At 34.2% G+C, this 26,769-nt stretch overlaps 1 protein-coding gene across 1 annotated transcript in view; it reads right to left on the bottom strand.

Moving 5' to 3' along the window:
* Window positions 1–19,949, bottom strand: part of LOC107868037 (ABC transporter G family member 25) — a 26,111-nt gene extending 6,162 nt beyond the window's left edge. The window contains exons 1-2 of the mRNA XM_016714602.2: window positions 19,689–19,949; window positions 18,506–19,364 (exon numbers count right to left, since the gene is read on the bottom strand). Coding sequence (XP_016570088.1) covers window positions 18,506–19,364; window positions 19,689–19,808 — 979 coding nt within the window. The 5' untranslated portion in view covers window positions 19,809–19,949. The remainder of the gene's footprint in view (window positions 1–18,505; window positions 19,365–19,688) is intronic.
* Between the last annotated feature and the right edge of the window lie 6,820 nt (window positions 19,950–26,769).

Genomic DNA, 26,769 nt, shown 5'->3' with positions numbered 1-26,769 from the left:
ATTAATATACGTTCATAAATATACATTTTCTATCTTATATATATACAACGTAATTTTTTTACCGAGGAGGTTCGGATGGACCCCATGGCAACCACGTAAGTCCGCCCCTCGTTAATTTAATAACGTTAATTTAATAACATTTTAATTACGTTAATTTGATAACGTTAATTTAATATACTACTACTACTATCCTTAATAACATTAATTTAATAACGTTTTATTAAAACTATAATTTTTTTGTTATTAGTATAGTTTCATCTTTAATTTAATATTTAAATAAATAATATTTAGATATATTATATAACTTAAATTCGTCCTCTGCTTTATAATATATATACATACCCGCTCGATTTTTTCATATGAGGTTGACCCGCCTAATTAATAAATCTTCAATATTGCTCTTTTTCCGTAATGACAAAAGAAATTAGATGTCATTTTCATCTTGAGCCGAAAATAATGAAAAAATAATAGTAAAGAGTCATTTAAAGGTCATATTTGTGCAGTAGTTTAAGGTCATATTTATGTATTATGTCCTTAGATTTTAAGCTGGACGCGCCCAGTTTTGCGTGTTGAACGCGCGTTTTGCCATGTAGGATTGGAGGTCATATTTGTGCAGTTTTGAATAGTTTAAGGTCATATTTATGCACTGTCAAAGTTTAAAATCAAAGTTATAATTTGATGTCAAGTTTAGGGTCATTTTCATTCTATAATATTCTAAAGATTTGCATATGCGTTATGGCCTCAAAACTATTATGTAAAGAAAAGAACATGTCAAAGTGGTGCCGAACAATAGTTTGCATTCTATAATACTTAAAACTATAAGTCTTTAGCCTAGTGACATGTCTCCACACAAAACTATTGTTGAGAATATGATAGAAACCAAGAATCATGGAAATACCCGGCAGTTTCAAAGCTTCAAAATCCGTAACCAGATTTGCAAGTACTTTGGACACAGATTTTCTTTCAAGAATGGAGTATCAATGTTCTTAGTGGAGTATGACCCAAGGTGATTGAACCCCTGACCCCAAAACCAGAAACAGAATTTTTGATACAGAGAATTTTTGTATATCACTTTTTTATAATATTGATGTCTAAGGTCAACTTGGTTGCATCTAATTATTTCATCCGGTGCTAGCTGTTATTTTCCATCAGTACGTATCAAGTAATTATGTTCACTAAAACTTAGGTGGATGCCTACTAGTAATATTTGTCAATGTTAAAATTTAAACCCTGATCTCCAAGGCCACAAATTTAGAGTAAATTTCATTCATGTTTACTTAATTTTGTGTCTATTACACAAAAGTTACTTTTCTTTCGTTCATTACACAAAAGTCATTTAATTTTGTTCCGACTATCAAAAAGTCACTGTGATCAAATTTTATAATGATCCCATCGACAAAAACGATGTGGCAACCTTAATTAATTCTTAATATTAATTAAGTGAACATATAATGCATTACTCATATCTTGACCCTTTTTATTTGTTCTTAATATTAATTAAGTGAACATATAATACATTACTCATATCTTGACCCTTTTTATTTGTCCACAACCCATATGGATTATTTAATGAAAAAAATACCAAATTCTTAACAGTTTAGACCTAATGAAGACTATTTTCATAAAAATAATTGGTTAATATTTTTATGAAATATTTCATAATATTGCATTCATCTTCCAAAAAGGTGCATCGAAAAAGAGTGATAAACAAGATAAATTCTTCAAAACACATAAAATAGATATACATGTATGAAATTGTTTTTTAAAAAAAATTATTTTAATTCTTTGAAGATAAATCATTATGGTAAGGATAGTTTTTTAAAAAAATCTTTTAATTGGGTCAGTGAATAAGTATTGTCAAGCAGTTGTGTTAAGAAAAGCTATAAAAATATAAATACTTTAATAGATAAAGAAATTATAGGATATTTAATTTTTATATTTATCCATTGAATTAATTAAACAATATGTAATTTATCATAAACTGAATATTATAATAAAAACTTTTAAGAGAATTAATCGATTAGTCAAATAATTAAAAATACAAAGACAAACTCAATAAATAGAGTAGTTTATCATAGGGGAAAGGACAGAAATGACACTTCAAATTAAACTATTTCTATGAAAATGGTCATGGAATTTAAATTCTACTTTCTAGTCATTTAAATTTATTAGCTTGTTCTATACCGTTTCTACATACTTTCTATATAGTTTCTATACATATCTTATACATATAAATATTCTATACGAAAATTATACAGTTTTGCTACACAATTTATACAATAACTGTATATTTTTTTACACGTTTTATACAATAATTATATAATTTTCAAACACTTTCTATATATTTTTTATATATATTTTATACATATACATATTTGATAGATAGACTCTATGCTCCTTAGGAAGGGTGATAAAGCACTATGTAAAGACTGTAAAGTAATACCTAGTGAAAATCTTTCGACCCAGCATAGGTTGTTGGTAATGGACTTGGTTATCAATAAGGGTAAGAAGAAGAGGAGTGTGGAGGCTCGACCCAAGATTAAGTGGGATAGCTTGACTTTGGCTAGTGCTTTGGAAATGGGGAAGAAGTTAAAGAGTCGGGGGGCTTGGGAGAGTAAAGGAGGTGTGGATAGTATGTGGGAGACGACTGCCAGTTGCATTAGAGAGGCCGCTAGAGAGGTGTTGGATGTCTCGAGAGGTCGATCTGGCAAGCATTGAGGAGATTGGTGGTGGAACGAAGAGGTTAAGAGAACGGTAGAGTCTAAGAAGACGGCTTATGATAAGTTGGTGGAAAGCAAAGATAAGGAGGAAAGGCACACGAAAAAGGAGGAGTATAAGGTAGCTAGAAGAAAGGCTAAAGTAGCGGTTACGACAGCTAAAACAGCAGCTTTTGAGAGCTTATATGCAGTGTTAGAGGAGAAAGGAGGGGATAAGAAGTTGTACAGGCTTGCCAAGGCCAAAAAAGGAAGGGCTCGTGACGTTGGCCAAGTGAAGTGCATCAAGGGAGAGGATAATACAGTGTTGGTTAAGGATGCCCTTATTAGGGAGAGGTGGCAGTCCTACTTTTATAAACTTTTGAACGGCGAAAGGGACAAAGATTTTGTGTTGGGGGACTTGGAGAAATCGGAGGAGTGTCGCGATTATAGTTGTTGTAGGCGTATTAAGGTTGGGGAAGTCAAGGACGTTATTCGCAAGATGCGGTGAGGTAGGGCGACAAGGCCAGATGAGATTCCAACGGATTTTTGGAAGAGCACTAGTGGGGCAGGTTTGGAGTGGTTAACAAGGTTGTTTAACATCATTTTTAGGGCGGCGAAGATGCCGGAAGCGTGGAGGTGGCGTATAATGGTTCCATTATATAAGAACAAGGGAGATATTCAGAGTTGCAACAACTATAAAGGCATTAAGTTGTTGAGTCACACTATGAAGGTCTGGGAAAGGGTGGTAGAGTTGAGGATGAGAAGGATCGTGAATGTTGGCTAGTTAAGAACTCCCACGTCCAAAAGTTGAAGGTGCCGGAGATGAGAATGTTGCGATGGATGTGTGGACATACCAGAAAAGATAAGGTGAGGAATAAGATTATTCGGGAAAAGGTGAGAGTTGCTTCGGTGGAGGACAAGATGCGAGAAGTGTGGTTGCGTTGGTTTGGGCACGTGATGAGGAGGAGCTCTGATGCTCCAGTGCGGATGTGTGAGACACTAGCTATGGATTGATTTAGGCAGGGTAGATATAGCCCGAAGAAATATTGGAGGGAGGTGATTAGGCATGATATGGAGCAGTTGCAATTTACGGAGGACATGACCCTTGATAGGAAAGTGTGGAGGAAGCGAATTAGGGTAGAGGTTAAGGGATGTGAGTGCGTCGGTAATAGTAAGGGAGCATTTTTCTGTGCCTGTAGTTTCTTATTTGTGGTGTTGTGTGATGTCTATGATTTCGATTAGATAGTTCTTACTATTATCTTGTGGTGTTAGTTTATTTTGCCTATTGTACTAATTTATATGCACTTATCCTTTGTGTTTGTTATACTGTTATCGGTTCTAAGCAGCGGCGAAATAGAGAGGCTAGTTTATATGCACTTATCCTTTGTATTTGCTATACTGTTATCGGTTCTAAGCTAGGGGTCTATTGGAAACAGTCTATTGGGAATACACTGGGTATGTTGTTGTAGTTGTATACAATTTCTATATATATATCTTATATAGATACATATTTTATTTAACAATTATATTGTTTTGATATAATTTAATTATTATTTCTAAACAATAAAAACAGAATATTTGATCAATTAAAAAATTTATAACAAAAAATAATTAAAATAATTTTAAAAGGGCCGAATTTTCCAAGTTGAATATTGCATCAGTATTGTATATAGACTGTATCAATATTGTATATAGACTGTATATGGACTACGTAAGCCAAAAATGACCCAAATTAGGAAATGGCTATAAAGCGAAAATAGTATATATCTGACTGGCTACTTTTTGAAAAGTTGTCAAAATTGGGCTATTTGTTTTAAAAAGTTGTATAGAGTGTCCTTTTTCCTTTATCATATTATTATGATATGCCGAATGCAAAGGCCCAAGTGGCAAGGAAAAAAACATGTATGAAAAAAATAATTTTATCAACTAAATGTCATAAGTTTAGAGGAAAAAAATAATTTACCAACACATGCCTCAACTTAGGATTTTAAGAATATATAAGTATAATTTTATTTCATAAAAATATCAAGGGAAAAGGCTCAAATATGCCACTGAACTATTAGAAATGACTCATTTATGCCGTCCGTTAAAAGTTGGGCTCATTTATGCCATCGCCGTTACAAAACTGGCTCATCCTTGCCATTACTTTTTAACACCCAATTTTTAAAAACAGTCTTGCCACGTGATAGCTTATTAGAGAGCCACGTCATTTTTTATTTAATTTTTAATTTTTTTTAATTTTTTTTTTTAAATAATAAAATTTTTTGATCCATTAAAAAAAATTCATGCAACTTTTTGATCCATTGAAAATTAATTTGATCTATACTTTTAAAATTTGATTAATTTTTCATGAATATATTCTTAAAACACTCATTCGATTCGTTTTTTTGTCATTTTTGACATATTAAGATTGTTTTCATACTGTTCCTTTAATATTAATTATTTTTTTCTTCAAATTAATTTCAAATACAATAGTAAACATCATTTAATAAATATATTATAATAAAATAGTTATTTTAATTGACAGCCGAGTAACTAAAAGGGAACGGAGAGAGTATACACTTCACGCTTTTTATCACTTTATTTATTTTATTTTTAAATTCACGTTAACTAAAACTTTTATCATTTTTCAGTTGAAACCGAAGGGATATATAAACATCAAATATTATTATTATATTATTAATAGTTAGCTTCTCATTTTGTCAACTCTACGTATACTATATATGTTGTCATGTTGTCGCCTTCCTATTTTTGCAATGATAAATAATGATGCATAAAATGTTACGCACAAATGTTGAATGTTGATTAGAGGCAGCTCAACTCTTTAGGAGAAAAGGTGGCCGCCTAAGACCCCAAAATTTGAGGAGTCTATTTTTGTTTAGTAATAATAAATTACAAATTTTAAGAAATATATTAAATACTATTTATAGAAAAAAGAAAAATTTTATATAAAAAAATAAAACGCAAGGCCTACGTTTGGTTTTTGTCTTAGGCCATAAATTTGTTTGAGCCACCCCTGATGCTGATGATGTCATTCTATGCTTAATAAAAAAATAAAAAACTCAAAAGTTACTTACATTCGGCTGGAAAAATATTTCATGTATGCTAATACATACCATATACTTAATTAGAATAGCGTTTGGTTATAAATTATAGTAGTAGATTTAAAAAAAAAATTCTTTAAATATTTGTTTGATCATGAAAAATTAATCAAATTTTAAAAGCATAGATCAAATTAATTTTTAATGGATCAAAAATTGAGTGGATTCTTTTTAAAGATTAAAAATAAAATTAATTTTTTTAAAAAATGACGTGGCCGTCTAATAAACTGCCACGTGGTAAGGCTGTTTTTAAAAACCGGTTGTTAAAAAGTAATGGCATGGATGAGCCAGTTTTGTAATGGCGATGGCATAAATGAGCCCAACTTTTAACGGATGGCATAAATAAGTCATTTCTAATAGTTCAATAGCATATTTGAGTCTTTTCCCAAATATCAATCAAATTTCTTTTATGAAAAAAATCTTCACTAGGTAGCCTATCTATTGAGAAATTGATATTCTTCCGTTATATAATCCATAAAGAAAATCGGGTTTGGCACATATAAAAAGGGTCAAGATATGGGTAATATATTATATTCTCTTACATTAAAATTAAGAACTAATTAAAGCTACCACATTATTTTTTCGATGGGATTATTATAAATTCTGATCATAGTGACTTTTGTGATGGCCAAAGCAAAGTAAATAACTTTTATGTAATAGACGTAAAATTAAGTGATCATGAATGAAATTTACTCCACAAATATACCTAGTATGACTTATCGGAAGGATGCCCATCTCTCTGCGCTACTCAATTGAAGTAGGGAAAGACCACAATTGGTACAAATCCTGCACAAAACAACCTTAGCTATCTATGTTCTAATATTGAAAGAATAGATAGTTGTCTAAATTGTACTACTCCAATTTAGATAGCTATCTATTCTAGGGGTGTTCATGGTTTGGTTTTTAATCAAATTGAATTGCGATTCAAATCAAACCGATATTTGGTTAGATTTGATTTGGTTTGATTTTGAATTTTAAAAAATCGATATTAATTTGGTTTGGTTTGATTTTACTCTAAAATAACCGACGAAATAACCAAATCGAACCGATATATATATTATAATTATTTATGTATTATTCATAAATACAATATAAATAGTTGTTACACTTTATATTTTAATCATGATTTAACTTTAATCGTAACACATTAAGTCATTTCTTCATCTAGTTAATAGTACCTTATGAGATTCTAAGTGAATTTCACACTTTAAATGACAAATGATACTAATTATGAAAATAATATCTTGTTGTATATTGAAATTTATAGCTGAGATTCATTTGATTATAGACAATCATTAATTTTAACTTTTTTTTAAACCTTGTTGAGTAAGAAGTTTATGTGTTCACCTTTTTGGAGATTTATCATATCATTTTGTTAAATGTAATTTTAAAATACAGTTTTAGAAGTGTTCATATGGCGTTGTTCATAGCTTTGTCGAAGTATAACACTCAGTTGACATCTTAGTTTCACGGTTGAGATACAACACTCGGTTAAAATCTCATATGTTATATTAGATTTATCTTTTTTAATTTTCAACTTTTATCATTAGTTAAAGTCATAAACCGAAAAAATCGAATCAAACCAAACTAAACTAACAAGAACCAAACCGACGGTTATTTTTTTGTTTGGTTTGATTTAGTTTTAGAAATTTAAAAATCAATTAAGTTAATTTGATTATGATTTTGACCAATAACCGACCCAAATCGATCCATCAACACCCCTAGCTATGTCATTGGACCATTACCTCTTCTATTCATAATATATTTTACTCCTTCACAGTAATCAATCAATTACTTAGCGCAAACAAAAGTTTGACATTTTCATAAAGAATCTCTAGCAAACAAGACGGCGTTTTCTACCATAATAACCAATAGGCAGGGGTGGCTAAAACATTTGTGGCCTAAAGTCAAAAATTATTTGGCGGCCTTAAGATTAAAAAAAAATAAAAAAAATGAAAAAAAAATTATTTTTGTAGCATTTTTACATGCAAAATTAGTGATAATTTTCTTATTTTTTATTTTTTTAATAATTCTTTTTTTTGAATGATATTATGGGTAAATTCATTTAATCTTTCTTTAGAATTGTTGATATTAGGCTTATTGTTTAATTTAAATTTTTAAAAACGTATTTCTGTTGAGGCAATTGTTATAGGAACTGTTAACATTACTTTATAAGAATAATAGAAGAGAAACTAACAAATTATAGAAATATATCTTTATCTCTAAAGTTCATTAATTTGAAAAAGCATCAAAGTCTTTTTATTTCCTTGAATATATTGATTAGAGTATTATTTTTTTTACTTATACTACTTTTCCTTAACACTTTTAATTTTGAAAATAATTCTAAATAGACAATATCAGAGACATTATTATATTTTAAGAAAAATTCAAAACTAAGACAATATTATTATAAATTCTCGTCATTTAACAATTTCAAACAAGTATTAGACTTAAAACTGCTACAATGTTTCATGAATTTAAAAAACTTCAAAAAAAATAAAAATTATTCACACTTCAAATCACTCACAAAATTAAAAAATAAATTCAATTTTTATTCACGTCCAAACAAACTCTAATTTTCAAATATCATTCTATATTTGAAAATAAATAATTTTTTTTTCAAATTTCACATTTTTATATCCAAACATCAATTTATTATTTCTAAAATAAGAGGCCTCCAAAATTTGGAGGTAACTATCGATTCTCTTTTGGTATATATACTACTAAGAATATGTTAAATTTTTATGACTACTATTTTATGCTACTTGTTATATATATACTACTTTTGGTATATATACTACTTATTTATATTTTAAATTCTCATAATCAAAATTATGACCCTGCCGTTAAATCAATGACCATATTTTAGATTGAAAATCTTCATTCCTAGCAAGAAATCATTACCATAATATTTTTCATAATCTTTTAGTCAGAGAATAGGACATAACGTTTCAGAGGGGAAAGATACTAGACTTTCAATACTCCATGTTGATAAATTGAAGTGATAGCAATCTAAGGACTAAGAATTTACTCATCATGAATATGAGAAAGGGCTGCCACAACAAAGAGCAGAAATCCAGAGACAATAGAGTTAAAGATTCAAGACCTCTTATCAAGATGAACCATAACATGTCACTATCACGCTCTTTCAAATATAGATAGTCAACTCTGTAATAACAAAGCTCTTTGTTTTCTGCAACTTTTCTGTTAAAAGTCCCAATTTAATTAAAGGACGTACTGCTTCATTGAAGCATCCCTATCAGAGTAAAGTCAGTTAAGGTATTTGTTCTTCAGCAATTAATTCATAATCCGGAATGGCATAACCGAACAACTACCGGGTCCACTTTTTTCCCTCTGCCCATTAAAGAATTAGAATCAAGATTTGCAACTATATAAATTAATTAAAGGGACCCATCTTTCCGTTTATTGATCCCCACATTTGAAATTAGCAATTAGCATCAGGTACTTTTGGGAATGATTTACCCTATTAAAATGATTCCTAGCATTTCCAACACACATTTGATAAATTATAATAGATCTAATCTAACAATGCCGCCTTTTTTTCCTTTTTATGCCAATTATGGAATTTTAGAAAAATGTAAAAGTTTATTCTCCCGGTTGAGATACATTATTCTAACCTCGATACTACTCTAGTGCAATTTATATTATGTATATATAAATATAGGATACATTTATGCATAAACGAACAAATCCACTCGTGAAAGTAAAAAATACCATTATTTCGAAAAGATACAACTTCTTTATTTATGCTATTAGGAAGAAATTAATTGGATGGCATTGCTTTGCATATGATCAAATTCATTAATTGTAGTAGTAAATTGTAGTTGTGAAATGAGAAAAAGGTAGGGATTTGAAAAGGGAACAAGTGGGCTGTGGAATAAGCTTTGAGTTGGGCTGCCGGATAAACACAAAAGCGAAAAAGGAGTAGCCGACCAGCATAAGAAAGGGACACGTGGAGGATTGATATTTCTTTTACCACCAATTTAACTTCCCCAAGATTCAAATTTTAGTACTCTCCGTTTCTAAAAATGGTTGAATTTTGCCACACAAATTAAGAAAAAAAACATCAAAAACATAAATTTTATTTTTATTCTTGAAGTCTGTTTTACTCAAAAAAGAAAAAAACTGCAGCCTCTTTTGCTTGTCAAATCATAAGAATAATTTTAGAAAAAAATTCAACGATTCACTTATTTTGAAACTCCAATAAATACCCCAACAATTCATTTATTCCGAAACGGAGGGAGTACTACTTTACTTCAAAATAAATGAATTAATAAGTTATTTTTCAACGTTTAAAATACATGAATTATTCAGTATTCAAGAGACATGTTTAAAATTTCTTTCAATTTTATCCTTTCATTTATTTTTAAATACTTCACATTTTTTAAAAGAATAATTTAAGAATAATTAAAAGATATTAGTGAAAAATGACCTACAATTTATGTCCCAAAAAGATTTCTCTTAAACAATATATCATATTTCAACAATTTATTTATTTTTAATTTAAGAGAGTACGTGCATATGATGAAGGTTATCCACTAAAACAAACAGTTACTAGCTTTCCACCTTATAGGATGGTAATTAAAAAACCGATTACTGTCACAATCCACTATGATCACTTACGCATAAGTATAACTTAATCTTCACTTAAATAAGACCTCTAAAGTTAATTCCCACTAGACCAAGAGGAAAAAGATTTTTTCAAAAGATCTTTAAAACGAAATAAAAGATGTTGAAAAACAAAATTGCATATAGAGTAAAATGGAGAGACTGTGTGACGCCCTAAAGTTTTGGAGTCTGTCACCCGACAAGACTGTGCGTGCCAACTAGGCCGCACCCCTGTGAGCTATGCGGGCGGCATGTGCTGAAGGAATGTGCTAAAATTGAGGATGAGGCAAAGGGGTATAAAATGAGGCAACAAACATCTATATATGTTCCATAACATGTCCTAAGAGTGCCTAGGTGATTTGATGAAGGCTTGGTGTAAGCCCAAAGGGGTGAAGGCATGGTGAGAATCATGTGCGTTGTTCGATGTCAGCGCCGTGCCATTTTGAGCTACAAGTGGAATCTAAGGATTCCGGTTTAAAGTGTTGATATTAAGGGTACCTTATGTATGCTTACCAATATTTGGGGTTGTTTGGAGTCCGTTTAGATAGGGGCTTGATTTGGCCAAAGTCTAGTGGCATTGTCGTAATTTGTTGATTGGTCTGAAGGCCATAACTCGTTCCATGAGCATGGGAATGGGATGAAACTTCACGGAGGTGTGAAGGAAGTCAAGAGAAAGGACTAGGAACAAACGACACCCAATTTGGAGGTCGGATGGACAATCTAAGCCCCAGTATGATTCTCGGGCACAATGATGTCTAGTGCCAGACATTGGAATTATTTATTTTAAGCATATATAAGGGGGTATACATGGTGACAGCCTACCAGCCTCTCCCGGGTGTATTGACAGATGGCCACCCAAGTGTGCTGCCTTGAGGGACAACCTCAGGTTGGCTATATGAACCTACATGCCCCGCGGGCGGTCTAAGTGATGGAAGGATGCCTCCAAGCCGATAGAGCAATCGAGATACTCTCCCCAAGAGACTCGTGAGCTGACTTATGAGCTTGGCCAAGGTTCAGCCAAGCAAGCAAGGGTCCATTGGCCTAGAAGCGCATTTCTGGGGCGACGCTGTACTATGGAAATTGGATGCAAGTTGCGAGGGCTATGTTTGGCTATGCCATAAGACATGAGAGGGCATAACTAAGGAAGACGCTTGAGACAAAGGCAACGATTGAGGGTTAACCTGCTCGGGTGAAGCAAAGGCCAAGTGCACAGGCACAAGGCGATGTCAAGCTTGAGGATAGGACTGTGCATGCAATGGCGATGCTCAGGCCCAGGCGAGAGACGAGTATGTCCATAGCCATCCCCAAGAGCGCATATGGATGAGATCCAAGGATTGAAGGTGAGCCACATGAGTTGCTTATGCGTTGGCCATGTCAGCCGACATGTTGATAGAGCGGCACCAAAGGGAGCAAACCTCTAAGGTGAGATTCCCACAGGCACAGGATCGTGCTAAAGACCTGGGAAATGAGGAAGGCTGGCCTATAGTTGGGGGAACCATGGGCGCCGCATGGGCAAAATTGTGTGCCGCTGACACAGTGAAAAATGAGTTCGTGACAAGTGGTATCAGAGCGTAAAATTGAGAGCAGATTATGGTTGTCATTGCAGCGATCACGTCAAAGCATAGATTGACACTCGTCATGCTCATGAAGATCGTTTGAGACGATGCTACCTTATGAAAGGAATTGGTTGTATGTTGAGATGCTTAAGTTAGCTATGCCAACCAAGGCCCATCATTTCAGAATCACGCCATGTCACAGCCGTTGATTCCGCCTTCGTCGGTGTGGGTTGATTCATCTTCGAAGCATCCGAGAGTGATTGAGATATCTTCAAGGGATGACTTCAAATCAATGGGTACCGTATGCAGAGGTATTCTATAGAGGCACGCTGGGCCAACAGGTATGGTCATCGTGCGATGCTGTTTGAGTGGAACCACAAAGTTGGACTACCGAATAGCTGGTGCTCAAATGTCCTTGATTATAGGGAACCGTCAGTTCGTTAGAAACTCTGTTAGCGGTATGTTGGCAACTATGGTCAGAAGAGAGCATGGACTTGACGAGGACGTCGAGCAAGGTAGGTGGAGTGCATTAGAAGCTTGTTAGTCAAATAGTTTGTTCATGCAAAGTGACGAGCCAGGATTGTCAGCCATGAAAGAGTCTAGGCTGAGGTAAAGAAGGGGACATGCCGATAAGTCGGGCGGCCAAGAGGATGAGCCATGTCTGGCAGGTCGTACAGCCATGTTCCAAGAAAGTTGAAGCCATGGACTATAAACATTGGGCTTAATCATGCTTAGATCTTGCCATGGATGCATTTAAGGCATCAAGTTGAGTGTCCACCAAGAAGGTTGGACTTGAGCTTTACGGAAGGGCATATGAAGGGGTCCATCTAAGGTAGTTGGACTCAAGGTCGGAGTAACCTAGCCATCCAATGGGTTGCGAGGAGTGGCAAGAGAGTCCCTATATAAGAGAGCCATGCAGGATGAGTGGGCAGTGAAGCCTACAACTTGGGCAAGCAGAGCTTGCAGTTGAGAGAGTGTTATGCAAGGCAAGAACCAGGCTAGCACCAAGCGGACCATTAGGCCGTGACAACGTAAAGAAGGACCAGAGCACAAGCTTCTTTGCGGGAAGATGGGCGTTAAAGTCAGGTGAAGGTAAAGCCATCAGGTGTGTAAGCGGCACGTCAAAAACCAAACCTTCATGGAGAGGTGTTGTACCAGAGTACTATGGGTAAGAAAAGTAATCAAAGTGGGATTAACTAAAGCGCCGAAAATGGATTGGGTTCCATGTTCGAGGATGGGTTCTTTCCAAGAGTAGAAGAGCGGGTCGGAGGCCGCAGATGGGTAAACCAAGGAAGTTCTCGCCATAGAATATAGGTACGAGGTTACCCCAAACGTCGAAGGACTGCGAAGGAAAAGAAAGAGTTTTAAACGAAGTATCTAATTCACAAAGTAGTGCGCAGATGCCGGCACTTTGAGATAGGAAGTACTTGCCAAAGGTACGTCCCAAGGGAGTGCGAGATGCCTATGGGCACATAGCACCTGAGATGCCAAAAGGTGTCATAGTAAAACATGGGTTTCCAAAGGCTGTTGTGAATGATGGTTGGGACAAAGTTTGTAAATTAGGCTACCGCCAGTGACGGCGCTCGAAGAAGTGAGAAAAGGACCATGAGCACATGGTTGACAAAGATGCCACATCGAGGGATGCCTACCTAGCTATGTTGTGCTGAAAAGATAAAAGTCCGAGAGGGAAAACAGTTGTCTGCCAGAGGCAAAGGATCGAAGGGCTAGACATGTCAGGTATGGATGGGCTAGTAGGATCGCCAGGGTGGAAACAGATTCTCGGACAAGATGAAGGCCGTGAGGAGCATGGTGCGGATATGACTTAAGGTCACCACAAAGTTAGTCACCAGAGGGTGCAAGTGTGGAGACACCGTCCGAGATAAAATGCGGAGTGCACGCTTGGATAAAACTTAGGGGAGAAGGGCAAGGGGCCTGAATCCATTTTAAGAAGGAGCTCGCAAGAGTTCCACACACAAGGATTTGGGGGCCGTGATGTAAATCCCCAAGGGTGCAAACTTCGAGTTGTCGTCGGTGTCGTATGTCATTGAGGACAATGACTACTTCAGGTGTGTGAAGGTGTGATGCCTCAAAGTTTTGGGTCCTGTCACCCGACAAGACTGTGCGTGCCAACTAGGTCATACCCCTGTCAGCCATGCGAGCAGCATATGCTGAAGGAATGTGCTAAAGTTGAGGATGAGGCAAAGGGGCATAAAATGAGGCAACAAACATCTATATATGTTGCATGACATGTCCTAAGAGTTCCTAGGTGATTTGATGAGGGCTTGGTGTAAGCCCAAAGGGGAGGAGGCATGGTGAGGATCGTATGCGGTGTTCGATGTCAGCGCCGTACCATTTTGAGCTATAAGTGGAATCTAAGGATTCCGGTTTAAAGTGTTGATATTAAGGGTACCTTATGTCTGCTTACCAAATTTGGGGTTGTTTGGAGTCCGTTTGGATAGGGGCTTGACTTGAACAAGGTCCAGTGGCATTGTCGTAATTTATTGATTGGTCTGAAGGCCATAACTCGCTCCATGAGTATGGTAATGGGATGAAACTTCATGGAGGTGTGAAAGAAGTCAAGAGAAAGGAGTGGGAACAAACAGAACCTAATTTGGAGGTCGGATGGATAGTCTAAGCCCTAGTATGATTCTCGGGCAGAATAACGTCTAGTGCCAGACATTGGGATTATTTATTTTAAGCATATACAAGGGGGTATACATGGTGACAGCCTACCAGCCTCCCCCGGGTGTGTCGACAGATGGCCAACCCAAGTGTGTTGCCTTGAGGGACAACCTCAAGGGCCTGTTTTGGCATGTCAAAGGAATGCGCAAGGTAATCATAGGGCTCGAGAACCCTATGGGAAATGCAAGGTCGGGTGGACTAGCGTTGGGCGCCCCGACAAGGCTAGAGGTTGGCTATATGAACCTACATGTCCCGTGGGCTGTCTAAGTGATGGAAGGATGCCTCCAAGACGATAGAGCAATCGAGATACTCTCCCCAAGAGACTCATGAGCTGACTTGTGAGCTTGACCAAGGTTCAGCCAAGCAAGCAAGGGTCCATTAGCCTAGACGCGCAGTTGTGGGCCGACACTGTGCTATGAAAGTTGGATGCAAGTTGTGGGGCAACACTGTGCTATGGAAGTTGGATGCAAGTTGTGTGGGCTATGTTTGGCTATGCTATAAGACATGAGAGGGCATAACTAAGGAAGACGCTTGAGACAAAGGCCAAGGATTGAGGGTTGCCCTACTCGGGCGAAGCAAAGGCCAAGTGCACAGGCACAAGGCAATGTCAAACTTGAGGATAGGACTATGCATGCGATGGCGATGCTCAGGCCCAGGCGAGGGACGAGTATGTCCATAGCCATCCCCAGGAGCGCATATAGATGAGATCCAAGAATTGAAGGTGCGCCACAAGAGTTGCTTATACGTTGGCCATGTCAGCCGACATGTTGATAGAGCGGTACCAAAGAGAGCAAACCTCTAAGGTGAGCTTCCCACAGGCACAGGATCGTGATAAATACCTGGGAAATAAGGAAGGCTGGCCCATAGTTGAGGGAACCATGGGTGCCGCACGGGCAAAATTGTGTGTCGCTGACACAGTGAAAAATGAGCCCATGATAGACTGTCCCACATCTACTTTAAGATCTTGGTCAGTTTTGCTACCCTAAAACGCACAAGCATAATAAATTGAAACATTTAAGAGTTTTTTTGGTTGACTGTACTGAAAAAAATAATACATGTATTAATTAATGTATATTATTATTATCTTGTTTGATATATTTTTTAGGCTATATATAACTAATGTTTGCGTTAGTTATGTACTCTATTCTATATTGAGATGTGTATTATTAATACCATCCATTTTCTGTATTAGTAATACAAAAACTTTAACACATGTATTGATTTGATTAATGACATTATTACCCCTCAAGATATTTCTCCATTCTCTTTCCACCAATATGTCAATCCTTCTCTGTTTTTCACCCCCAATTCTCGCGAATCCAATTGTTTGTATAATACTTGTGATTTAACCTCTAATCTTCCATGGACAGACTTTTCCCCTGTTGTTTACTTAGGATGTGAATCGAAATATAGAGAAGAATTTAGAAAAATATCCAAATAAGCAAACACACAATAGAGATTAAAAGGCTAATCTCTCTCGATCGAATTTGTTACTTACACTGGGCATCTTATTATGATCATGTATTTACAAAAAAAAAAGTGAGAAATCTCATATCCGAAAATTCATTACCAGCAAAACAAATCATAATCCAAACCCAAATTCGAATCATTTCAACGGAGTCAAATAATTATCTCAATTCTCAAGAGTGTAATGAAGTAATATTAACAATTATTTAATTTTATTTTGGGGGGAAAAATGAGCCAAGTTTTAAAGGTAAAATAACTTTGTAGGAGAAAAAAAGTGTACAAGATTAAAAGGAAGGTAATTTTGTCAACAAATATTATTTATAGTAAAATTTATGATTTGCATATATTTTTAATACATCAAAATAAATAGCATATAAAAAATAATGCAACCGTAACTAATATTAGTATTACCAATGCAAGCACAATTAATGCAAGCACAACTAATATAAACGCGACTAATGCATCTTATTCATTGATTTAGTTGTTTTTTTCCTCTCTACATTGATGTACCTTAGTACTCCAGCTGCTGAGTCTTTATAACTTTTTATAAAGTAGGTAACTTTTCAACTTTCAATGTTTTTAACACTTATCACAATACAACTAGCTAGCTAGTACCCTCGTAGGTTTATATTTTCTAGTTGTCACACCAAAAGAAATTTCAACTTCCCTAATCACACCAATGGGCGCTAATTAAGTCGTCTCCATAGGAAAAAACTTGCATTTCAAATAATCTAGATCGTTAATTATCTTGATTATCCTAACTTTTTAAATACTCTTTAACTTAATCTTAGATCACATCTATGATCTTAACTTTGAATAAATAAAGTAGACACTTAAACTTATATAAGGTTGAACAACAAAACACATATGTCCTATGTGGCGTCCTATGTGACCAGTTTTTGTCCTATATGACATCCTACATGTATTATGTTACATAGAACGTATGTGTCTACTTATTTAAGTTTATATAAATTTAAATGTCTACTTATACACACTCAAAATTAAGGATCATAGATGAAATTTAAAGTCGAGTTAAATGACATTTATGTATTATGCCTACTTCAATTATGCTAATCACCAAAATCTTGTGCTTCAACATTTAAGTCTCCGGAGAAGTGGTGCAAGATTAGGAATTTAAGGGTGATTCGCCCCTATGCTCTTCTCCATTTAAACACTTTCTCCATTCATTTTTACTTGTATTAATTTTTCAATTTTTATTTTTATTTATTATTTTTGATGTATCAAATTTTTTATTTTTTTTATTCTTAGCATTAATTATTTTTTTATAAATTAATTTTAAGATATAATATGAACATCATTTAATAAATATACTATAATCAAATAATTGTGTTATTAATTATTTTTCCTAATGAATTTAACAAATAAAAGCTAATGACCGAAGTATCAAATTTTTGTTTGTGCCATAATTGGTAACACACATGACAAATAAATCAAACGTTGCGTTCTGAATTTAACAAATAAAAGCTAATGACGGAAGTATCAAATTTTTGTTTGTGACATAATTGGTAACACACACGTTTGACAAATAAATCAAACGTTTCGTTCTAGATCAAAGTGGGAGGCGTACTTCTTGAATTTACCATCAATTAATCAGTCCGGATATCATTTTCTTAAGAAAGCAAACAAGACCCCATCTTTTGTGGAAATTATGACCAACAACTCTAATGGAATCCAGACAACATGTACATGACACAACATCTAATTAAACGAAATCAAATTACATGTACGTGATACAGTAAAATACTATTCCTTTCGGCTTTCGCCCTTATTTAATTGTGTTATTTTCATTTTTATCTCTCTTTTTTATAGCATTCAATAATATTTTCAATTTCAACATGGTAAGTTTCAGATCACACAATTTAAATAACTACACCGATCTCTAATTTAAAATTATAAAAATTAAAAATCTTTCTTTATTTTTAAAACTCTATCTAGTTAAATTAAAATAATTACTTCTTTCGTTTAAAAAAGAATGATCTACTTTGACTTAGCACAAAGTTTAAGAAAATAAAGAAAATTTTTTATTTGAATTAAAGTTGTGTCAAATGTATCAAAATGTTCTTTAATCTTCTCATCTTAAATATGTCATGTGGAAAGTTGAAATCAAAATATTGCCAAAAAAAAAGGTCAATTCTTATAAACGAATTAAAAAAAAAGTAAATCATTCTTTTGAAAACGCAATAATAAATTGGGACGGTTAAGTCAAACTAAAACAATTATCCTAAATTAAAACGGATGTTGTAACATGTTTTGTAAAAAAAAAAAAAAAGTACTAAGTTCTGTAGTAATTTAAAGACAAGCATCTACCATGTAGGAGCTAAGGAGTAGATATAGACAAAGATGGAATACGTACCATTAGCGAGATCAAGGAGGAAATCAGCAGGATTCATGGGAAAAGATGGAGAAAATCCAACCGACTCGAAATAATTCATTGATTCATTTCCTTTTCCAAAGTACAAACACCTCCCCTCCGACAAAACCAGAACCGAGTTGAACATTTGAAAAACCCGGCTCGATGGCTGGTGAACCGACGTAATTATAGTCTTTCCCTTCTGCGCCAATGACCCCAATGTCGAAACCAACCGGTAAGCCGCTGTAGCGTCTAGGCCGGACGTCGGCTCATCGAGTATGAGTAAACTCGGGTTTATTAGCATTTCGTGGGCTATACTTACTCGTTTTCTTTCACCACCTGAGACCCCACGACGTATGAAGCTGTTTCCAATTATTGTGTCCTCACATTTATTGAGTCCTAACTCGGTGATCACTGAGTCGGTGATGGCTATCTTTTCTTTCCGGTTCAGCGAGTTAGGGAGGCGGAGGAGAGCGCAGAAGATTAGAGTTTCTCGAACCGTCAAGTGTGGGTAAAGGATGTCGTCTTGTGTAACGAATCCGGTTCGTTTCAAGACGTGTTTGCTGAGTTTCCGGTTATTCGCAAGGATTGTTCCGGTGTAGCTATGTCCTTGGAGCCTTCCTGCAAGTGCATTTAGAAGCGTTGATTTCCCGCTTCCTGATGGTCCAAGAACGGCTAGGATTTCACCGGGTGAAACCATTCCCGTAATACCATTCAAGACTGTACGTTCTTGATGAATCGTGGCCGTAGGATTCTCGATATCGGTCGACGATGTGGGGCCACCTGAAAACATCTTTCTTAAATTGCTGCTTCCCCCACTTGATTTGTTTTCAAGTTTTATCCTATAACTCACGTCCATAAACTGCAAATTGTCCAACAAAAATAAACACCATTAATAACAAGTCAATTTTTCTTCAAGTCAAATCAGTCATTATTTTTTCCACTTCAGTCTCCTACTAGACTCTGACACTAGATTTTTATCCTTTTCAACATAATACTACTAACTATTGCTAGGGTAATAATATTAGTCACTTAAAAATTCTGAAAATTGAAGAAACTGATAGTCTCATAGTAGTGATCAGTTAGGTTCTAAAACTGGGAATTAAATTGTAAACTCAAAAACCTTATGGCTTATTAATTTCAAAGATATAGAGAAAATGAAGAAAGTTTATTATGGTTTGCTTACCGTAAGGGTGATAGGATAAGTAGAGGAAGACATGACAAAAGGGAAGTCTTTGTTTGTTTCTTCTCCTGTTAGTGTTGTTGCATTCATTGTTGTTGTTGTTTCTTTGCTTGTAACAGGCATTGCTGTAGCTTACTTGACACACTTTTCTTCTTCTTTCTTTAAGATGAAAATAGGGAGAAAGGCAAAGTATGGATAGAAAGAAAAATGTAAAGGCAAAGAAGAGAAATTAGAATGGATGGAGAGGAACTAAGAGCTCACACGGAGCAGCCCTATTTATTTGCTTACGAGCAGCGAATAGTTGCCACGTCATACTAGACAACCCATAGCGGTTTGCAACGTGGCATTTGACTCTTATAACCACCTGTATTTTCTTCTTTCTCTTTATTTTAGTTTACCTTTTCGGGGTTGGGTGGTGAGGCTGCTTGTTTGCTAAAGCTGCCAACTGCCGCTCCTTGTTCAATTTCACAAGTAAATTTTCTAAATAATCATTCTAGTTTTGAAAGAAATTTTAAATACCACTTATATTTTATTTGAAATCATATATCATTATTGAGCAATAAAATTTTGAGGTCGAAAAATAAATAATTAAAATAAGAAAAATATTATAATAATTATTTTATTAATTTTAATAAGTGAGTATTACAATCTCTATGAATCATCTAATTTGCCTTTTAAAATATAAATTTAAGGGCTTAAAACTTGATCTTGAATTTGAATTTGATTTGTTGACTTGACGGACTTAATCTTGACTTGTGCTTGAATTCAAGGGTTTTGGGGTTTGTTCTTGAATCTGGCGGTCTTGATTTGAAATCTTGATGAACTGGACTTGAATGCTTAAGCTTTGTAGAGAAATTGCGGCGTTTGATCCACGAACTTTCTCTTGTTTCTTGTTATAGTTGTTGGTCCCTTTTCTGAATTATGAGACCCCTATTTATAGTTGTGAAAAAAGAAAAGTCATGATAAAGACGGACTTCCTTTGACCAATCAAATTCAGGTGATGTGGCGTCTTTTATACCTTTTGATTTCACTAGGCCTGCTCATCATTTTGACATATGGCATGGTCTTATTGGCTCTTTCACTTAACTTGGCATGCCACGTCATTTGACACGTGACGCTTATTTGGGCCTTTAAAATATGACAATATCTTGGGTTTAGCAAAGTGGGTTCATCATTTGTAGCCCAAATCAATGGGCTAGCCCAATAAAAATTAAATTGTAATTAAATTCATATATGTTTGGACTTAAATAATTAATCTAATTATATTAACCAGTAATATTTATTTGGGACTATTCTATTTTGAATTTAACACAATCCGAATTTCGTACGGATTTTAATTTAATAAAATTTCGTTCCCCACAAAATGCCCCCTACTTCAAGACTTGTCGAGAAATTTAATCTTTTTGAGACTAGACTTGAAGTATGATTTATTTAAACATGTTTTCTTCGTGTTTCAAAGATCTTCATAAAGTTGAATCATGCAATTTACATATCGATATTGCCTCTTAAAAAAATCTCTGAATTTTTTCATGAATCTCTACACGTAAGACCGTTGATGAGGCATGATATCTCATTCCACATAGATTTTGGAAAATATTTTACCACCTTACTTAACCAGAAATAAAACTCTTCCAATTTGAATTTATATTGGAGAAAAAACACCTCCAATTTAAATTTGTATGGGAGAAGGAAACAACCTTCAGTTTGAATTTGTATTGGAGATAAAAATTCTTTCCATTTGTATTGGAGAAGGAAACAACCTCCAATTTGAATTTGTATTGGAGATAGAAGCTCTTCCAATTTGAATTTATATTAGAGAAAGAAACATCCATCCTACAACTATATAAAAGGGTGTAGGTTTCCCACTTTTTCAATATCAATCTTGAGGTTTCCATGTCATGAATAATATTGAGGTAATTCCTTTCCCTCATACTTTTCTTTTATTTTCGTCACTTTTTTCATCACAACATCTTAGTGGTAGAAAATTCATATTTTATTGTAGGAATATCAAAATTATGAATCATTTGATATTCAAAAACTAGACTTCGAGATCTATAACATATCCAAAATTCATCTTTATATTCCTTCAATATAATTTTCGATAATTTTTTAAAGTTAGCCTTGAATTTTACCATGCTGAAAATTTCAGATCTGCGTGTCTTTACTAAAACTTTCATATCTTGAAGCAGGAATGACGAAATTGCAAGTTGCTTGATTCTTGTGAAACTAGACATAAATATCTACAAAATATTTAAATTCATAATTTAATACCTTCGAGATTATTTTAGGTGTTATCCCTAAATCAACATTGAGTTTTGATGCATCACCAATTTCAGATTTACACGACGTTACCAAAAAAATTATATCTCAATGTGGGAGTATCGAAATTATGATCCGCTTGATTCCATGGATGGAAGAAATATGCATATATAGCATATTCAAAATTTGGATTTTAACACTTGTTGGATTGTTCTAAATAATTTTTTGAAGTCGATCTTATATGTTGTCTAACAAAGGATTCCAGATTCGCATCGCCTCACCAAAATAATTTATATCTTGATGTGGGACCATCACCACCAAAGAGTGTTTTGATTGTTGCAAACTAGATTCTGAGAGCTTTATTCTCATTAAAACATCTTGTCTCAATCCAAATTGGTGACATACAACTTTCAAGGTCGTAGCGCTCTGACAAGTAACATTTCTTCTATTTGTGTTTTTACTTTCTTTCTTATTTCCCCTATATTTTTTTGTAGGGATGAAATAAATAGCAATATGCAACAATTGACTTAAGGTGTGAGAGTTTAACTTCGCCTCTGTCACCTTAAGATTCGACCAATTTTGCTTGAAAACGGTGGACATCGGCTTAAGGTGTGAGAGTTTAACTTCGCCTCTGTCACCTTGAGATCCGACCAATTTTGCTTGAAGACGGTAGACATTGACTTAAGGTGCGGGATTTTAACTTCACTTCCATCACCTTAAGATCTGATCAATTTTACTTGAAGACGGTGGACATCGATTTAAGGTGAGAGAGATTAACTTTTCCTCCTTCACCTTGAGACCGGGCCAATTTTACTTGAAGACGGTGGACATCGGCTTAAGGTGAAAGAGTTTAACTTAGCCTCCATCACTTTAAGACCCAACTATTTTTTCTTCAAGATGCAATGGTCTTCTTTAAGTATGGGCCCTTTCATCGATGGACTTATGCAATGGTCTTATTTAAGTATAGGCCCTTTCACCGATACACTTATGTAATGGTATTTTTTAAGTATGGACCCCTTCATTGATGTATTTATGCAATAGTCTTCTTTAAGTATGGGCCCTTTCATCGATGCACTTATCCAATGGTCTTCTTTAAGTATGAGCCGTTTCACCAGTACACTTATGCAATGGTATTCTTTAAGTATGGGCTCTTTCATTGATGCACTTATACAATAGTCTTCTTTAAGTATAGGTCTTTCACCGATGCACTTATGTAATGATCTTCTTTAAGTATGGACCCTTTCACCAATGCACTTATGCAATTGTCTTCTTTAAGTATATAGGTCTTTCACCGATACACTTATGCAATGGTCTTCTTTATGTATGGACCCGTTCACCAATGCACTTATACACTTATGCAATTATCTTCTTTAAGTATGGGCCCTTTCACTGATGCATTATGTAATGGTCTTCTTTAAGTATGGGTCCTTTCATCGATGCACTTATTGTGATGGAATTCCTTAAGTATGGGCCATTTTCAATGGTCAGCTTAAGGTGCAAAGCGACATATTTTGTCCACCCTAAGGCATAAAAATTTTAAAATACTTTTAAGGATAAACTTGTGAGATGCTATATTAATGTCCAAAGGAATTGTAAGACCCTAAAAAGTTCCCTCGTAGTCCGAGCCTTAGAGCGTGCCAAGTAAAGTGTAATTCCGGCCATAAAAGATTGAGAAGAGACTTCCCAAGTGATTGGTGTTTAAACCATAGTGAATTTTCTCAAATTTGACCTTTTGTCATGTAGAGAATTGAATTAACTTTTCAACGATATCAATTTCATCTAAATCTGATATTAGGGTGAGAAGTTATGGCCATTTTACCGAGAGTAGTCGGAACCGCCCAGGTGCGACAGACGATCCGACGGACCGTCTAGTGTATACTAGACCGTTGCTCGGCCCATTACAACCAAGGCAGTAACTCTCATTTCTGGCCCAAGTGCGACTGCCAAGACGACGGACCGTCAAGGATGCGACGGACCATCGCGTTGAGGCAGTATGGCCTCACCCTAGCCATCGTGCGACAAATGATCCGACGTTCTGTCGAACTTATGATGGACCGTCGCATCGAGGTAGTGTGTCCCATTCCTGGCCAACGTGCGATGAATGATCCGACAGATCGTCGGACTTACGACGGACCGTCTCAGCCCCCATTCAGTGTTTTAACTCGTTTTAACAAGGGGATTTTGAGTCTTTTCCCTTTTAACCCTCATATATATTCCAAACGAACTTGACATCCTCATTATCTCCCAAAATATCCAAAGGCTAGGGTTTCTCCCTCAAGAGCAAATCTAAAACCCTTCTCCTAGAAATCCAAGAACTCACCATGGATTCTACAAATTGAGTTGAGATTTGAGTTCTGCAAGTTCAAGGGTTGCAAGAACCCTCTCTCAAGAGTAAGAAGAAGAGTTTAGATCAATTTTATTCATCCAATTTCAAAATCTAATGTATGTGGGGTTTTGAACAAGGGTAATCTTTTCGCCCTTGTGCCCAAAAGCTTATTTAAACTATAATTCTCTGCAATTTATGAGATTTTACATGAAATTGGATTGGGGGTTTTCACCCATTATTATTGGTTGCAAGCTTTTGATGTTTTCCTTGAATTGAGAGTCTAATGACATGATTTTTACATGTTTTCTTGAGAAATTACAGCTGGGTCTAAACCCCATAATTTTTAATCCTTAAGAAGTTAATAGTTGAAATGTTTGAGATATTAAAGTATATGAGTATGTTGAGATTTTGAGACAAATTGCTGAAACTTCCAGATTTCTACATGAATTATGAATCTATATGCTATCTATTATGCTTTTGGTGAGTTTTAACTTGAGAATGAACTATGGGTTATTGACCCCTACTTGAGATTTGCAATTTTATGAACTCTTATGCTATAAGCACCCATGATTTGAGTATTCTGAGATTATTGAGAAATATTTTGACCTAATGGTCATTGAGTTTTGAAATCCCCTCTACTACATGAGATTACAGATTTGATTATTGGGTTCTTATTGAGCCATGAGATTATTCTAAAGTGTATTTTCATGAGATGAGCGAGATAAACTAAAGGGAGTAGTATTTAGCATCGAGCGGGTAAGTTACTCTGGTTTCTTACCCCAAAACTACTTGCTACCGTAGGTTGGGCCTGAGGCCGAGTTTATGATTATTATTGGGTCTAAGGCCGAGTTGATATTAGGCCCGAGACAGAGTTTGTTTAGAGATTACTAGACTTAGGTTATACTCCTTGGCAAGAGTATGACGTCTCTCCCCAACGTGAGGTTTCTTCCTTAGGAGGACAAAACGTTGGACTCCATGTAGCTTGCATGATTTATGTCAGTTAAGAGAAACTACCTAAACTAAAGTATTTTTCCATTGAGATAAGATATTTTCCTTTAAAACTAAAATACTTTCCCATGATATGAGTATCTTTTCCTAAAGCTTGAAATGAGATATTTTCCTAACGTGAATGAAATGCCTTCAAGTATGTTCCAAAGTTATATGATTTTGAATTCCAAGTATTTGAGTTCAAAAGAGTTATAAGTTCTTAAGCATTAGAGAAGTTTTACTCTCCATAAGATATATGAACAAGTTGAAAGTATAAAAAGAGATTAAGGATAAAAAGAGAATTTTAAAGTTATTTTTTTTAATCATAGTAAGATAACATTCTTTCCTTTTTGGGATAAACTAGAAAAAAAAAAAGTACCACATAAAACAGGATGAATGGAGTATTTACTTTGTCTCATTTTAATCATCGTTTTAATTTTTTTTTATATTCATTGAAATAAAATAATTATGTTATTAATTATTATTTAGTAATACTTTTTTAATAATTGGATAGTATTACAAAATTATATTTTAATATTAAAACTACGATTATAAATAACTATTAACTTTAGTTTTTAATTCATAATCTCTCTATATATATAAAAGAAAAACTAAAACAAGACAAGAAACCACGTGGCAAGATATTAAAAAGCCACGTGGTAGTTTTTAGGACAATACTTAATAGAGTTTTTATAAAAATTTTGAATTAAAGAATATTAAATATTTGAATTTGAAAATGTATTATCCTTTTAAAATAAATTATTAACTTAAAAATAGAAACACATGCTTGAAGAGCCCTATATAAACTCCTACTATTTTAAAAATTTATTCCTTTTATATACTATAAAATATATTTTATATATTTTAAGAGGAGTGCGAAATAGTAGTACAAATAAATAATTTCTATATTATAGAAGAGTTGGTTTCGACCAGCTCTTTATTATTTACCATTTTATCCTTAATTTCTCTGTAATTTACTATATTACCCCTAATTAATTATTATAAGTCATTTATATATTAGAATTAATAATATTTTTTATTATATTAACCTAATTAATTATTATAAGTCATTAACCAGCTCTTTATTATTTACCATTTTATCCTTAATTGTTTCATATTTACTAAATTACCCCTAATTAATTATTATAAGTCATTTATATATTAGAATGAATAATATTTGATTAAAAAATAGATATTTATGACGTTTGTTTCAATTGCTTTAACCGTGATTTTACTATATCACCCCTAATTAATTATTATAAGTCATTTATGTATTAAAAAATTAATAATATTTAATTAAAAAAAGATGAAATGTCTGCCTATATTAACCCTAATTGTTCAGTGATTTATTATATTACCCCTAATTAACTATTATAAATTATTTATATATTAACATTAATTAATTATTATAAGTCATTTATATATTAGAATTAATAATATTTAATTAAAAATAGATATTTATGACGTTTGTTTCAGCTGCTTTAACCGTGATTTTATTATATCATTCTTAAT

The sequence above is a fragment of the Capsicum annuum genome, chromosome 4 (genome assembly GCF_002878395.1).
Source record: "Capsicum annuum cultivar UCD-10X-F1 chromosome 4, UCD10Xv1.1, whole genome shotgun sequence".
NCBI classification, from domain to species: Eukaryota; Viridiplantae; Streptophyta; class Magnoliopsida; order Solanales; family Solanaceae; genus Capsicum; species Capsicum annuum.
Note: the sequence above shows the minus strand (reverse complement) of the source record. Positions and strands in the feature narration are given on the sequence as shown.